At 44.6% G+C, this 16,756-nt stretch overlaps 1 protein-coding gene across 5 annotated transcripts in view; it reads left to right on the top strand.

The window, feature by feature from the left end:
- The first annotated feature begins 1,634 nt into the window (after positions 1-1,634).
- Positions 1,635-16,756, top strand: part of STRIP2 (striatin interacting protein 2) — a 55,057-nt gene continuing 39,935 nt past the window's right edge. For 2 of the 5 annotated variants that reach the window (XR_013162735.1, XM_077128925.1), the window contains exons 1-12: positions 1,635-1,829; positions 5,808-5,877; positions 8,671-8,745; positions 9,701-9,835; positions 10,377-10,497; positions 11,264-11,332; positions 11,563-11,669; positions 12,297-12,424; positions 13,342-13,545; positions 14,748-14,983; positions 15,235-15,300; positions 16,142-16,214. Coding sequence is in view for 4 of the 5 variants with exons in the window: in XM_077128925.1 (XP_076985040.1) it covers positions 1,683-1,829; positions 5,808-5,877; positions 8,671-8,745; positions 9,701-9,835; positions 10,377-10,497; positions 11,264-11,332; positions 11,563-11,669; positions 12,297-12,424; positions 13,342-13,545; positions 14,748-14,983; positions 15,235-15,300; positions 16,142-16,214 (1,431 nt within the window). In the remaining variant the exon portion in view is untranslated. The remainder of the gene's footprint in view (positions 1,830-5,807; positions 5,878-8,670; positions 8,746-9,700; positions 9,836-10,376; positions 10,498-11,263; positions 11,333-11,562; positions 11,670-12,296; positions 12,425-13,341; positions 13,546-14,747; positions 14,984-15,234; positions 15,301-16,141; positions 16,215-16,756) is intronic. The other 3 variants (XM_077128700.1, XM_077128784.1, XM_077128841.1) reach the window with 3 other exon arrangements.

Consider the following 16,756-nt stretch of genomic DNA (forward strand, 5'->3'; position numbering starts at 1 on the left):
TAACAGCAAAGTATAATCTAGCCCAAAATGTCAATAGTACGAAAGTTGAAAAACCCTCTGATAAACCTGTAAAAATGAGGCATACAAAAATGAGCAAGACTCTCAAGGAGCTTATATCCAGGTGGAGGGCAGAGTGGGAGAAGAAATGAAAACTGTGTGGGTACAGTAAGGAGACATTTGAGAGCAGGGAGAGAAGGGAACCCAGATAGATCCAAGGAGTGCAACACAACCTCCATCCCCCCTCCCCCCACCGACTCTGCCTTGATCTGTCATTTACTGACTAAACCAAGGGAAGAGTCGGGCAGAGACACATTTAAGAAGGGGACAAAGTTGTCCCTAAGATGTGGGAATAGGGGGTAATTCCTTTGGGCCACTTGTTTAGGGGATATTGTGGAAAATGTAAGGGTTTGGGATCATAGTTTCACACGAATGCTTCCAGGAGGGTCAAGAGGAAGGCTTCCTGGAGGAGGAGGTGGTGAGAACTAAATAGAATCTTTAAGGAAGAATTTATCAGTCAAGAGAACAGGAAGTTTCCTTTAGACAGAAAGAACAGCATATGCAGACACTGAGACGAGATAGAACACAACAGCTTGGAAACAGTGAGGGTTATTGAGTCCTGGTTTCCTCATAAATACAGTGGATTAGTGAAATCAACCCATCAGAGAGTATGATAACCTGGTCTCAGGAAAGTGATTACTGCAATGTCAGACCAGTGTCAGCTCAACCACCACCACCACACCACACCCAAATCCCTTCCTAAAGCTATCCTCATGTTGCTTGTTTGGGGACTTCTATTACCAACAACACAGACTGCCCTAGTTATTTACTATAAGCTGGTTTTTACATAAATTCCTGGGAGGGTAGACCACATAGCCTCATTTGCCTCAGGTAACACCGAAACTTTAGGAAGGATCTTAGAAAGGAAAGGACTGGGGAGCAGAGTGGGGGTGACAGCTTGCTCTCCAATATTTACTGCCTAGTTCACACCATGAAGAAGGCGCCCTACAAGAACAGAGAAAGCTGACCAGGGCATCCAACAATTTCGGTGACCTGAAAACGTCACCCCACCCTCCAACCCCTTATCTGCCAGCCAACCCTTCACTCCGGACGGGATGCGTTCGCTTCAGAAATCTCAGCTCCAGAGGGCGAAGTCCGAGTCCCTTGTTCTCTGGGGAGTCCCTCGCCACCCCTGGTGCCCTCCCTCCACTGCGACTGAAAGGGGATTTGGTAAGTGTGGAGGAGGTGTGGAGAGGGCAGAAGTCTGTGAAAATGGGGAAGCAGAGACAGCAGTGGAGCAAGAGGCGAAGACTACGGCTCCCCTCAAAATGTACCTGCTTGAGGCAGAATGAGGGTTGAAGGACACCTAGAGAGAAGCAGAGATAACTAAGGTTAAGACCCAGAACTCGCGAGGGGGTACCGTGAGCCAACCCAGGAGTCTTTGGCTACCAGCAACGCGGCACGACTTAAAAAATAAGATAAAATTTTTAAAAACCTTATATGTACCCCCTACCTGCTCCAAGTCCTGCTCGGAAAGGCCGAAGGGCCAATCGGGCCGCAGGGCGGGGCTGCGAGGAGCAGCCGTAGCCAATAGCTGCGGAGGGGGCGGGGCCGGGCTCCCGGCGCGCGGCTGCTGGGTCGCCCAGGGCAGAGGCAGCGGAGACACCGACTGGGATCCTAACCTCATGGAGGACCCAGCGGCCGCCGGGGCCGGGAGCCAGCCCGCCAATGGCAACGGCAACGGCAACGGCAACGGCAACGGCGGCGGCAAAGGGAAACCGGCGGCGCCTAAGGGCCGGGAAGCATTCAGAAACCAGCGGCGGGAGTCGGAGGTGAGGAGCCAGAACCTTGGCTGGGGCCGGGAGACGCCCGCGGGCTGGAAGCCGAGGCTGAGGTGGTTCCTCAGCGTCCCCTCCCCCGCCCGAGACCACGGCGTGTCCCGGGCCGCTCCTGGAGCCGGTGTCTCCAGAGTCCACTAGAGTTTGCACGCCTAGCGCTGCACCCCAACCCTTCACCGCAGGTCTCCCGCCGCGCACTGGGGGCTTTTTACCCCTCAGGCCTTTCCCGTGGAGGCGCAAAAATGTAGGGCGGTGTGGTGTGGTCCCGATGCTTTTCAAATATTATCTCATTTAATCGTTTCAGCCCCTTGTAGTAGGAGTTCGGGTCCCCATCCTGCAGAGGAGGAAACAGGCGCGGGGAGGTTAAGATACTGGCCTGAGGGTTGGAGGCCAGAGCTCAACCTCAGAAAAGCCTCTGAAATGAAGGGTCGGCGGGGTGGGGCAGCCCTCCCGCCCCAAGGCTACCTGTCGCGTGTCCCTGAGCCGATCCAGATTTGCGGTGTGTGCTCTGGTCTTCCCCTTCCATTTGTGTGTTATTTGGCCCTTTAGGGAGTGCCTTCCACAGCCTTGAGGAACCCTACCTTAGAAAGGACTTTGATAGGAGCAGTGAAAGAAGTGGATGTTTGGATAGAACTGTCCTAATATACAAACATAGCTAGGAGTATGAATGTTTGGGTCTCTTCCTTTTCTCCTAAAAAAGAAATCCTAACCAAGAGGATGAGAGGAGTGCATTCTGTTCAATCCCCCCACACCTCCAGCCTGCCAGTTTCCATCAAATAGCCTAGAATAGAATTGGATCTGAGCATGGATCAGAATAATAAAACCACAAAATGCCAGCTGTGGAAGGGTCTCTAGTCTAGCCCTCTCATTTTACACACATGAAAGAGACAGAAGTAACTTGCCAAAGATCATACGTACACCTGGCGTAGTGGCCAAGAGCACCAGCTTTGGGGTCGTTAGATGAGGATTTGAAGCCATGTTCAGTCCATGGCTTGCCATATGAATTGTATTTTTCAGTTTATAGAGTGATTTCAGGGATGCTTTTCATTGTGATAAAGGCAGAGTAGGAATCTTTCCAATTGTTTTAAAGATACAAGTGGAAGAAGTGAAGAGACTGACCCAAAGTCACACCACCTTTCAGAGGCAGAGCTAGGTTGAACCCTAATCCTTCTGCCTTGCTAGGTCAATGTTCCATCCACCACATCATCTGTCTCCCTGCCTCAGTAAGAACCTGGCCTCTTAGGGCACTCTGTGCCTTCCTCACACCACAGAGATATTTTTCTTATTCAGATGTGTTTTTTGGGTGGATGAGTCATTTATTAATTCAACAACTAGCTATTGTATCCTTTCTGTCAGGCATTGTTTTAAGTGCTAGGTATACATCAGTGAACAGGACTTTGCCCTTGTGGAGCTAATGTTCTAATGGGGAAAGTCAGATAATTTTTGCATGTAAATAAATAATCAAAATAATTTCGGAGTAATATGTGCTAAGAAGGGAATTAAAACAATCCCTGTCCAAAACTCCCTTCTGAAGGAGGAGGTCTGTTCCCCACTCTCAAGTCTTCCTTCAGCAAAATGGTCTCTGCATTCGGAGACTAAGACCTTTCCATCCTTCACCGCAGTTTACCTCCTAACTCTCTGCAACTGCACTTTTCTTTCCTGGAAACTAACAACTGCAGTGATCATCTCTATCTGGGCTCACTGCCTGCCAAAATACTAGCTGGAAAATTAGCTTGCTTCCACCTTCCTCTGCAGCAGGAGATCACTTTTACCCATCAGTACATTCCCTATCCCCCCAGCACCAGGTTCCAGACTCAAATGGCTAGCTCCTTTCCCCACCCTCTCTCCTTTTGCTTTCATGAAGCACAGTCCTCAGGGGAGATAGCTTTCCTTCCTCTCTTGGACTTAGAGAATGACTAGAAGAGAATTACTGTTGGAACAAATCAAGGGAGCATCCTTGAATATCACCTTGTTTATGTGGGCATCGTTGACTTCCCCTCTCTCAATAGCTTAATGTACGAACATCCCAACCTAAAAAGGAAGCTAGAGAATAATTGCTTGCCTAATGAAAAGATTCTTAACATAGCAAAGGGGTTCATCTCTTGCCTCTTTAAGCCAGATTCCCCTGGTCTCTTTATTCCCAATGTTCTTGACAAAATTTTAACTGGTCTGTGGCAAAATGAGGAGAATTCGGAGCAGGGAATCGAGTTTCTCATAAAATGCAGTTCAGTATATCTAATTTAAAGGGTGTATACAGTATATTTCATTTAAAAGCAGTGTTTTTCAAACTGGAGGGCAACCTGTGAGTTGGGACCAGCATTTTCTTTTTTAAGAAACAGAATTAAAAATATCAGAGTACATCACAAATATTAAGGGTAAAGATTATTTTGTTAAACTTTTGGTCCAGTTTTATATGTGTGTGTGTGTATGTGTGTGTGTGTGTGTTGGGACATTTGTAAGTGTGTTTGTACTTTTAATAGCTTTCTTCTGTTCTGAGATTATGTCCTTTCCAATTTTAGCATATTAAACTGTTCTTTCTTTTTTGAAGTGTTTTCTGAAAAAAGATTTGTAAGTCCCTACTTATTCAAACAAAATATCAATAACTCAGTGTCATTCCCACTATCAAACTTTCTGTTTTATAAAATTTCTACTGGAAATTTTTGGAAATCTTTGCTACAGTGGATTTAAACATGATTTGCCTTTTTGGCAGTGTAAATTGGTACAGTGTTTTTGAAAAACAGCTTATCATGTACAAAAAGCCATACAAATATTCATAGGATTAGATGCATTAATTCTTTTTATAAGAATCTATGATTAGAAAAGATCTTACATATGGAAACATTTACTAGTTCAACTTCATGCATATAATAATAAAAAAAATCTAAGTCTAAATATTCAACAATAGGGAACTGGTTAAGTAACCAATAGATGTCCATTAACTTTTATAAGCATTAAAGTGATGATCATAATTGTATGAGAAAATGTCCTTATAACATAAGATTGTAATTGTAAATAGAGTAAAAAGATAGTAGTTCACCACCTATAATAGTGTTACTAAGTGCTAGGTGGTATTTTAAGTGCTTTTCCTGTTTCAACTCATTTAGTCCATACAATAACTCGATAAAATAAGTCCTGTTGTTATTCCGTTTTACAGATGAGGAAACTGAAACACAGAGAGGTTAAATAACTTGCCTAAGATCACATAGCTAGTATGTAACAGAACCAAGATTCACAATTTAAAAAATTCATACCTAATAATAAATATTACTCCCAAATACTTTGAAAGGTATGGGGTAGGGTGGGCCATGGAGGCTCAGCAGGCAGAGTTCTCACCTGCCATGCCAGAGACCCAGGTTTGATTCCTGGTGCCTGCCCATGCAAAAAAAAAAAAAAAAAAAAAAAAAAAAAAAAGGTAGGGGGTAGGATTATATTAAAAATGTTTTAAATGGAATTATAAATTTTTACATGCAACATCATAGAAAATCTAGTCTTTATTATAACTGGGAGTAGAAAAACTCCCCTATCTGAGAATCCTCAAGTCATGGAACATTAGGGTACAGAATCTACAGAATGAAACTTGCTCAAGATCACATGATGGATTAATGACACAGCTGAGTTAGAATCCAGTTCTCCTCTTTTGTTTTTGTCCATCTCATTTTTCGATATAACAGTGAGGTGCTCTCTCTGGTCTGTATTTATATAAGTTTGGGCATTGGTCGTAGTTTTATATCTGTTCATGATCCTGCCCTTTACCCAAAGTTTCTGATTCACACTGTAGATGTATTTTCAACCTGATTGCAAGGAGGCTCACATTTTGACTTGGAGATGAGTATCTCTACTATGGAAGGCTCAGCTGGGATGCTTAGCTGCCTCTCTGAATAAACCTTGGCCTCCAAGAGGAGATGAAATGAGGGCATAATCTTCCCTTTTCAACTCTTTTCCCAAGTTACCACGAATATTTCTCCATTACAGGGCTCTGTGGACTGCCCCACTCTGGAGTTTGAGTATGGAGATGCAGATGGACACGCAGCAGAGTTGTCAGGTATGAGGTAGATGGGACTGTAGGGAGTGAAAGAAGGGCCAGAAAGAGAGGAAATGGGTATGTGACCTCCCCTAGCAGCTTGTCTGTTCTCAGCAAGTGGCTGTTGAACAAAGGCTGCTCTCCACATTCCCTTTTCTTTCTGCCCTCCAGTGATAAATATCCCTTTGCTGTCACATTTCTTTCCTGAATTTTCCTTTGGATATAGCATTCTGCATGCATTCTTTCTTTCTGCCCTGTCGTCTTTTCTTTTTCTATCAACCATTCCTGCTCACCCTTCTTTATTCTCTTTTGGTACATTCTTAAATCTGTTTTTTCTCTGTTTTCTCCTCCCCCTCCTTCTCCCTTCTCCCTATGCCCTGTTCTTTTTCACAGTCTGTCACCCATATCTCTGCATGCCCTCTTCTTTCTTATACCCTCTCTCTCTATATATATCCCGCTTCATCTCTCTTTCCTTTGTCTCCTCGATCTCCACCTTTCCCCCTTCCTCTAATGCTTGTCCCTTATTAAAATCTCAGCAATGTCTGAGAAAAAACTCTAGATAACTGGCCCACTGAGCAAGGCTGGGCATATCACCTACATCCAGCACAGTGGAGGTCTGCTTGATCTTATTCTTTCACTGCTGGGCTGCTTTAGAGTAAATGTGATCTCACATTAAAGCCCTCCATACTACATGTGCTAAGAATACCAGTTATTAATAAACAAGTTTTGGGTGGAGATGGTGTGGAAGTTAAATATTCTATTACGTGATACTTTGTGACATATTTTTTTAGAGAGAAGAGGCAAAATGCTTAAGAGGTTTTTGTGCAAGACACAGGGAATAAATTCTGTGATGTGTGACAGAGAATTAGAGAGCTAAGTGAATAACCGATAAAGGATTAGAAATCTAAATGTATAAAGAGAAAGAGAAAGGAGGCAATCAATAAGAAAGTTGGCAAATAATAGGAATAGAAATTCGTAGTAGTCAATAAATATATTGGTCAATAAATATATGAGCAGATTTTCAAATTTACTTGCAAATTGGGAAAAGCAAATTAAAACAATGAGATATTTCACAGTCATCATATTGCAACACTTAAAAGTCTAGGGTTGGTGAGGTTGCAGAGAAATGAGTCCTTTTATACACTGCTAGGGATGAGGAAACCATGTAAAATTGGTTGCACACATGTTATGACCAGGCAGTTCTACTCCTAGATATATACCCTGAAGAAACTTACACTTTCACATGAGAAAACATGTACAAGGATATTTATTACATTTTGTTTATGATTGTGAAAAATTGAAAAAAACTATCATGACCTTCAGTAGGAGAATGGATAAACTAATATGTCAATAAAATAGGCTACTATTATTTAATAGTCATTAAAATAGTTGATCTATATCAACATAAAATTGAAACACAATTTTGGTTGGAGGAAGAAGCAAGTGGCAAAAGATTTCTATAGAATAATACTGTTTGGAGAAAATTATTAAAACACAGAACAATATCATATGTTGTTTGCCAGCTTATACATATGTAGTAAAAGTGTACAAACAGACATGTGAAGGAGCCAACTTCATAATAGTGGTTACCTCTAGAGAAGTAGGGAAGACAGGCTGTGGAGGAGTGGGGGACTTTAGCTGCATAAAGATTTACATTTGTTTATTCTTGGTAGAGAATATGCAGGTGTCTTATATGTATTCTATACTTACCTGTGTGTAAAAGTTTATCATTTAAAATTAAAAAATAAATGAGAACAAAAACCAAGTTCAATACTTAAGAGCTTACTTAATTTTCTTACTGTGCTTGTGATACTCTACTCTTAAATAATGCATATCCACACTCTCTACTATTGACTGAAGCATTTAAGATTCAAGATGGGATTTACTCCTGATTACTCTAGGACCCTGGAACTCAGGACTCAAAAGTCCTGGCTCCCAGATATGCTGTGTCTCAATCGTTAGATAGCTGGCTGGTGGATTTTTCTTGCTTTGTGAATTATCTGGAACCTAGTTAAATTTTCACTGGGGAGCACAGATCTTGAGGACTTCCATTCTGTCATCTGTTGACTTCTTGACTTCAATTCTTCATCCTTTGTAAGATGAGGATAAAATGTTCTGAAATGTGTGTGTAAGTGTGTGCCTGCATAGGAAGGGGCATTTTTGTTTCTCAAAAGCTTTCTGCATTTTGTCTTGAGAGGCTGCTACCAGTGAAGTTAAATTTTCCTAGGCCCAGGCAGCCCTTTGGCAACCATAGCTGCTGTCTAATGGTTGGATGCTACCTCTGCCTGGGTGGCCGTGGGCGGGAACATAAACTTCTATACCCTTCGAGGAACTTCAGCAGGAAAAGAATGAATTGGCTCCGATCCTGAAGAGCCATCAGACTCTGTCATGACTCCCTGAATGGCACAAGGATCTTACTTCTGAATTTCAGGGGTTGTGTTGCCCTCCTTTTCCCCAGAAAATGATGGTCCCAGTCTGGATTGGCAAAGCAAAAGGGGTCGCAGCCCTGAGAAACAGGAGTGATGGCATTAAGACCTCTGCTCCAACCTTCCTCCTGGTCCTTGCCAAATGTTAAAGGCTGCCTTCTCTGCTGCAGCAGCCAGCTGGCAGGAGGAGGACAGGTTTGATAGTTTAATCACCCAGGGACACAAGGGGCTATTTTTAACTGCTCTGAAAGGAAGGAAGCTGGCTCTGGACTGAATTGGACTCAGGAATGTGTTAGAAGCTTAGCTCTGCAATGTCACTCTCTCTACCCCAGCCTTCTTCTATAAGGTCTGCTGAGTGTTTGTGACTATTTTGTCTTTCCTGCCACAGAATTATATAGCTACACTGAAAACCTGGAATTCGCTACTAACAGGAGGTGCTTTGAAGAAGATTTCAAGACTCAAGGTGATCCCAGACCCTTATTCATAGGGTCCTGCTTTTTACCTCACCGATATCCCAATCTGAACTAGTAAAAGGCTGTAACAAAATATACTCCTTCTTCATTCCTTCCATAACCATATGCCCGTTATTTCTTGCATATGGGATGCAAGTTTCCCGATACATATCTCAAGGGGAGAGGCAATAGGGTAGAAGCAAGAGAAACCTGAGCTGGGTCCCTTTACCTAGTATAAAGGACCAGGAGAGCAAAGGGATGGTGAGGTAGGGCTGGGCAGGTGCTGCTAGTAGGCCTTATGCCTAGGCCTTAATGTTCAACCCCTGCTGCAACTCTTCCCCACTCCCATCAGCATTCTAGAGTAATCTCATGTGCCTACTCTGTACTTTCCCTGACCTATGTTTCTATACTTGGTCAGTGGCAATTCAGTTTTCAGTTCAACAAATGTGTGGCAAGTACCTGTTCTGTGCCTGAGATGTAGGTGGCAGGGGTGAATGTGAAGTTACAGCATCTTCAAAGAGCTTATAGTCTGGTAGGAGAAGGGAGATGTATATATTACAAACTAGCTGAAGTTGAGAGGAAAATGGTAAATGCCATAAAAGAAGTTAAAATTCTTGGGAGACAGAACTTCTGACTGACGCATTAGCAGGAAAGCAGTAATTTTGTATTAGTTTTGTAAGGATGAATAGGATTTAGATATGTACAGAGACGAGGGAACTACTTGAAGATAGACAGAGAGACAGGACAGTATAGGCTATGCATGGAGGATGGAGGGGATGTTGAAGAAGATGAGGCTAGAAAAGTGGGTTCAGGCCAGAGCATTTTGGGTGCTTTCCTTCTCCCATCCCTTTTTCTTTCTCAACTAGATAAGGAGAGTTTTTGAAGAGAAGAATTTGTTAGGGGCTGAGATCAGAGGTGGTAGGGCAGTAGTAGCTTACGTTGAATGGATATTACTTTATGTACCAGTGCAGGACAAGGAGTGGTTGGAGTTGGAAGAAGATGCCCAAAAGGCCTATATAATGGGACTCCTGGACCGGCTAGAGGTGGTCAGTAGGGAACAGCGCCTGAAGGTGGCCCGGGCTGTTCTCTATCTGGCCCAGGGTGAGTGGCCAACCTTGCCATCTTGAGAGGATAGAGGTGGGGAATGAAGTTTCAGGTCCTGCTGGGAAAACTGGGTCCCCTGCCTCTCAAGGACAAATCTTGTTATGTTTTAGGAGTAATCTTTTGCTTATGAGAAAGAGAAGAGATGGTGATGGGTACTGTTGGTTCCCTTGGGATCTGCTTTTATCTTACCAGCCATGTCAGGTTTTCTTACAGGATTCTTTTTCCCCCAACCTGGGCTGTGATTATTTATGGTGACTAGCAGCTTGATCATTGTGGCCAGAACTGATGATGTACCACCAACTAAGCATGGGGTCTTCTTTCATCAGCTATGGCCTGGACCAGACGCTGAGAGGGGGCAGAGGGGTGTGATCTGTTGAGGAGACCTGTCACCTCATGCTCTCACATGGGTCCTCTGCATTGTTTCTCATTGGCAGCCTAATTGTTGGGCAGGGTATTAGAAGACAGTCTAAGATCATAGGTAGGATGGAAAGAACTGGGCTACCCTCCTCAACCTTTGTGGTGCTGTCTGGTTCTTTAGGTACTTTTGGAGAATGTGATTCAGAGGTCGATGTGCTACACTGGTCCAGGTACAACTGCTTCCTGCTCTATCAGATGGGGACCTTCTCAGCTTTCCTGGAGCTACTTCACATGGAAATCGAGTGAGAAGCCTTAGGGGAGGGCTGGCCTACAACCCCCTTCCTTGAAAGGATCTCAACTCCTATACTGGTTCCCTCACTATAGAGACCCCTGTGGGGAACTGGATCTACTCATGCTTCAGTCCAAAGCTCACTGACATTTCCCCTCCCATTAGCCATGGTCCCTGATACTCTACTCCCTCTCTAAGTTTGTGCTCATCAGCAGCTTCTACTCCATTTCTAGCTTCAATTTGGGGCTTTAGGGGCACCTTCTTACCCAAGTACCTTCTCAGTTCAGACTAACTGTGGAATCCCTAAAGGAAACCTGAGAGCATGACCCAAGTGGATCAGGACCAGGTCCTGTAGTTGTGCCCTCTTCTTTTCCTCATAGATTATAGCTCTAGCGGTAGCCTTATCTCTGCTACAACTAAAGTGATCCCCTTATTTTGTCTCTGACGCTTGTCATCCAGTGGTTTGGGATATGATGAAATTTGTTTATTAGTCATCAGGTGTTGTTGGTATGTCTTTTGTGTTCAGTACAATACTAGGCATGGTGGGGATTACAAGAGTAGTGCATAACAGAGGCCCCATTCTTTGCCTGTCTTCACCACAGTTAAGAATTTATTGAGATGGTGGAAGGAATTCTATGGCCTTCTTTATTTTATACCAGTTTCTTTAGTAGTTGCATAGCCAGAGAATGGCAGGTAGGCACATGTGTGTGCATGATAAGTGGGAGCACTGGGAGGGAAGGGGCCTTATGGGTTCCACTCTCTCCTTCCTCCCATGGCAGCAACAGTCAAGCCTGTAGCAGTGCTCTTCGGAAACCAGCCATCTCCATTGCTGATAGCACAGAGCTCCGGTGAGTGGGGCTGGTTTGGGATTGAAGAGGGATGATTAGCAGTGGGTTATCCTGTCCCCAAATTCCAGATTCACCCATACCACCAGCAAGCTGCCCTCTAGCAGATCTAACTGGGTTGAGTTCCCATAGAGACCATCCCTGAGGTAAATGTGAAAGTCCTTCTCCCCTACCCCTGACTGCAGGCTGGGTGCTTGCCTTGGGAACCTCTTGTGACCCTTCTGTAACCCCAGGGTGCTGCTGAGTGTTATGTATCTCATGGTGGAAAATATCCGCCTGGAGCGAGAGACGGATCCTTGTGGGTGGAGGACAGCCCGGGAGACCTTCCGCACTGAATTAAGTAAGAAGTGGCACTTGGGGAGGAATGGGGATGGGGGCCTAGTGAGCTGATAAGTGTAGGATCTGTCTAAGAGAGGCAGACAGTCTTTTTTTTTAGAATTATCCTTTTTTTTAAGACAGGGATGCTGTGTGACATGCACAAGGGCCAAGCTTGATTGCCTTCTGTTTCTGTGAACTAGGACCAGTCATATAACTTCTTTGTGCCTTAGTTTCCTTTGGTTTTAAATGGGAATAGTCATCCTTCTTCCATTCCAACATGAATCTCACATGAAAAAATGAGTTGAATCACCTTGAAAACAGAACTTTGTTCAAATGTAAGTTGGTGTTTTATCAGATAGGGATGGAATGTGAAGGTCTGTGGAATTTTTAAAATGCATCATTGTTGTGGGAAAGTGAGTGTGAGCCACAGTCCTTCAGCTCAGAAGCAACGTCTTCATTACTGTTACTTCTAGTTTGGCATCCGTCCCCAAAGTATCACCCTGAGCTTTGGGGCTAAGCCATTTTACCTCTCTGGCCTCCCTTTCTGCCCTTGAGGCTTCTTTTGGGGGCTCTTTAGGCCTTCTCATGGCCAGTACTCTGGGATTTTTTGGAGGAAGTGAGCGCTTTTGTTTTTTTCCACACCCCCAAGGCTTCTCCATGCGTAATGAGGAGCCATTTGCCCTTCTGCTCTTCTCCATGGTTACCAAATTCTGCAGTGGCCTGGCCCCCCACTTCCCCATAAAGAAGGTGCTGCTTCTCCTGTGGAAGGTGATCATGGTGAGTGGCTGCTCTTCCCTACTTCCATCTCTTCAGATCAGGTCTGCCCTTTGCCACCTCAGTTTCTTCTTGTCTGATTCCAGGAGGCTGGGAGCTAGGCAGCAGAATAGGGCAGCTTTTGGCCAGTGAAGGGACAACAAGGCTGTCCTAGAAAAATCAGGTGTTGGGTGTCAGAGCTGTTTCTGTTTGACTGATGGAGATGTCACTCTATGAGTTAAGGTATCATGGTACCTTCCCCTGAAGGAGCTGACATTTTGTGGAAGGAAGACTGGCTGGGAGTTGGGAGAATTGAGGAACCTCCAGCAACTCTCACATCAGTTTGTCTAGCTGTAAAATGTGGGAGTTAGTGCCTAGTCTCCATCCAGATAAATATAGGATTTGCTTTAAAAAACTGAAGCCCCTTTAAGTATATGGTTGCAGTTTTGTTACTAATCATTCAGACTGATCCTTTATCTCCAGCTCCCACTCCCCATGATAAAGGACTATTTACTGACCCAGGGCTGGCTGAACAACACCTTCCAGGTTGTACCTCATAGGGGGAACTGCCTCTTAACTGCAGTGGAAATTGAGTAACCCTATAGTGGTCTATAGCACCTGAGAATGCTCCTTAAAAGTAGAGATACAGTTACCTGTTTTTTTTTTTTTTTCAATGAAAGTCCTAGAGGTCCCTCTTTTAATTCCTGGTGATGTTTCCAGCCCTGAGTCCGTAAATAGTCCTTTTACCCTGACTCCTGAGCTCCTCAAACTGTGGATGGTAACCATATGGTCTGCTCCTGTTTTACCACATCTTTATTAAAGAGGGGGCCTGAGGGGACTAGAGGTGATGGCTCTTTTTCCCCATCCATATCTCCCTGACCTTTTTCTCTCTGACTTCCATCTCTTCCTTTCTCTTCTGTCCCTTTCCTGTCAACCGTTAGTTTACCCTTGGTGGGTTTGAGCATCTGCAGTCTCTGAAAGTACAGAAGCGAGCAGAATTGGGCCTGCCTCCGCTGGCTGAGGACAGCATCCAGGTGGTGAAGAGCATGCGCGCTGCCTCTCCTCCCTCTTACACTCTCGACCTGGGAGAGTCTCAGCTTGCTCCACCGCCCTCCAAGCTACGAGGCCGCCGAGGTTCTCGAAGGGTAATGAACTAAAGCAGACAGAGGTGTTGTGATATTGGCTGGGCAAAAATCAAATCCTAAACTCCTCTGGGTGCAGGGGGGAAAGGGGCAGTAAATAATCAGACTCACAGGACCAACCTGTGACCTTGGAGTCTATACTTTGGCCTCTGTCCCCCAGTCCTGAAAGGCTGAAAGCCTTCTAGGCTGGGATGTGATATCACATCATAGATCTTTGCTGCAGAGTCATTGCCTAGGCCTTAGTAGCTGGAGTTCCCTAGCATCTTGAACAACAGCTAGGATATAATCCTGGGATTATGGGCCCAGAATACCTAAACCAGGGTTCCCAGCAAATCCATGTGCCTGGAATAAAGTACTTATTTTCTCAGCAACAAGAAGATTTACTCTGAGCCAGCCATGCTCCTGTCTAGCCCCAGAACCAAAGACTAACATTTGTGTAATGACTGGTTAGGGCTCTAGATATAGTTTGCAGCCATGGAAAGGTCAGAATGACAAATTACACTGACCTAACTCTGCTCCATAAACCCAAATGCTTCACCTACCTGACAGGACCAGCTAGTGACTCTGAGTAATCCAGCCTACATGATCTGCAATGTGATTTTTTTTTAACCTTAATTTTTTGTTTTATAAAGGAATGCTTACTCATTGTAGAAATTTTGGAACAAATATAAAAATGCAAAGAAGGGAAAAAAATCACCCACAATCTTAACAACCGGAGGCAGTCACTGTTAACTTTTTGGCCTATTTCTGTCCAACCTTTTTTTCTTTCTGTGACAAGATTTAAAATTCCAAACTTGCTTCCCTCTGCCTAGCAGCAAGCTTCTGTCCTCTTCCTCAGTCAGCCAGCTGGTGTATTCTCATGTAGTCTCATAGAAAGCAAACTAATTGAATGTTCACCTAAGCAGAGCATAATTAGGAAGGAAAGTACTGGTTTAAAAAAAAAGCATTCATGCCTTCTAAAAGCTATAAAGTATGATTTTGGGGTTATCTATGTTCTGTTCCCTGGCCATTGGCATGGTTGCCTGGGAGCTGCTTTTCCTGAGCCTGGTAGGGGAAATAGTGTTGAGGTGGGGAATGAGATATTCTCAGAAGAACTGGGTTCTTGCTCCATGTTCCTGAAGTCTGTAAGCCTATAGTAGGGCACAGCCTCAGGCTGGGATGCCTAACGTGAGATTGCTGCATATCGCCTTTTACCCCTTCCCCAGCAACTCCTCACTAAGCAGGATAGCCTGGATATCTACAATGAAAGAGATCTCTTCAAGACTGAGGAACCAGCCACAGAGGAGGAAGAGGAGTCATCTGGCGATGGAGAACGAAACTTGGATGGAGAGTTAGACCTGTTAGAGCAGGACCCTCTGATGCTACCTCCACCCTCCCAGGCACCCCTTTCTGCTGAGCGGGTTGCCTTTCCCAAGGGCTTACCCTGGGCCCCAAAAGTCAGGTAGGTTTGAAAGTACCAGGGTGTCTGAGTGTGAGGGTTTCAATCACCAAAAGCCCAGGGTGGAGTGGTCTGTGTATTCCAGTGAGCTGAGCTGGAAATCAGAACTCCTGGGTCTGAAATTCCTTCTGTTGCTTGCTGTCTTCCACCACTGCTCTAATCCTCTGATAAGAGAGGTAGGAGCCCAGAAAGGTTTTCTCTCTCAATGTTTGCTTTTCTTCTCTTTGGGATTGGCCTCTCCACTGTCCTCTCAGACAGAAGGATATTGAACACTTCCTGGAGATGAGCAGGAACAAGTTCATCGGATTCACTCTGGGGCAGTAAGTGACTAGATTATAACCAGCTACAAAGTAGTTCCTAGGGGGCCAGAAGAGCAGGTAGTTTGGAATGAGGAATTTTGCCAGGTAGTCATTATGCAACCTGTAGTCTCCAGGCCATGGGCAACTCCCAGTGACCTAATTTCATTCTTTCCATAGAAATAAGAGTCTTTGTGTTCTTGGCCAGATAGGTCCTTGAAGTGCAAGTCATTTATCTTTTCCTAGGGGCCCTTCCTACTCTAATGGGCTAAAATTCTGTAAAAAAGATACATGGTCAAAACAGATGCAAACTTCCCCATTTTCCCACCCTTGTGACTCTTTCCCGATGGCCACTACCAAACCTAAGAATCATCTTAGTTACTAGCGTTTCCCTGTCAAAAGTATCATTAGGGGCTGCAAGGGTAGTTCAGTGGTAGAATTATCACCTGCCATGCCGGGTTTGATTCCCAGCCCATGCACTTTCCCTCCTCCCCCCAATCTTTTCAACAAATGGTGCTACATTAATGGGATGTGAACCCCACCATACAGCATACAAAAAAATACATTAGGCTACATACGTTTTTTAATAGGATTCTAGCATTCTGAGAACAGGTAAGGCCCCAAGAGGCCATCGAGATGTCCTAGTTTTCAGGGACACTTCTGGGTACTGTCGTTCTTTTTGAGCCCTGAAGCAATGATGGAGGACCCAGAAGCTTGCAGAGGAAGGTCCCAGGGTACCAGAGGGTAAATACTGAAAGTGGTACAGTCTATGTGACTCCAGGAGGAAGGGGAGGATATTGGTAGTTCTCTGTACTTTTGAAACTTATGAATGCTGTGTCACCCTCCCTCATTTGGCCTTTCACAGGGACACAGACACCTTGGTTGGATTACCCAGGCCTATCCATGAGAGTGTGAAGACCCTAAAGCAGGTGACCAGGGTGGGTTCTCAACTTTCAGAAATAAGGAGCCATCAAGGCAAGTTGGATCATCAGGGTCCTGGGTACTCGGGGGGACTCTTCTACCAGAAGTAGAACTTTTGAAACTTCTTTGCATGAACCCTGCAAGCCTTTGGTTAAAGAGAAAAATTCAGTCTCTCGCTATTTACCCGTTTTCCTACATTCAGATAGACTAAAAGTTTTTTTCTTTCTCTTGTTCCTTTTCTTTCCTTCTATGCTTCTCTCTCACTTCCTATTCCTTACTTCCTTTCATCTCACTTCTCTCTTCCCACAGGACCAGGGACCTCGAAAGGCCCAGAATTGACAAGGGGTCTGCTCTATATCCAGTGTATGTGTGAGCACAAAGAATAAGTGTAGCGCTCTCTTGCACAGACCTTGAACCCTCCTCTTCCCTCAGTTATCATCACTCCATATGTACATAAGCACACTGTGCACACATACAGCAAAACTCAACATGCAGTAGCCTGGGGCAAGGGCTTGTTCTTGCTTCCCCTCTGCACTGTGGCTGAAAGTAAATGCTTAGG

The sequence above is a fragment of the Tamandua tetradactyla genome, chromosome 1, assembly GCF_023851605.1.
Source record: "Tamandua tetradactyla isolate mTamTet1 chromosome 1, mTamTet1.pri, whole genome shotgun sequence".
Classification (NCBI taxonomy): domain Eukaryota; kingdom Metazoa; phylum Chordata; class Mammalia; order Pilosa; family Myrmecophagidae; genus Tamandua; species Tamandua tetradactyla.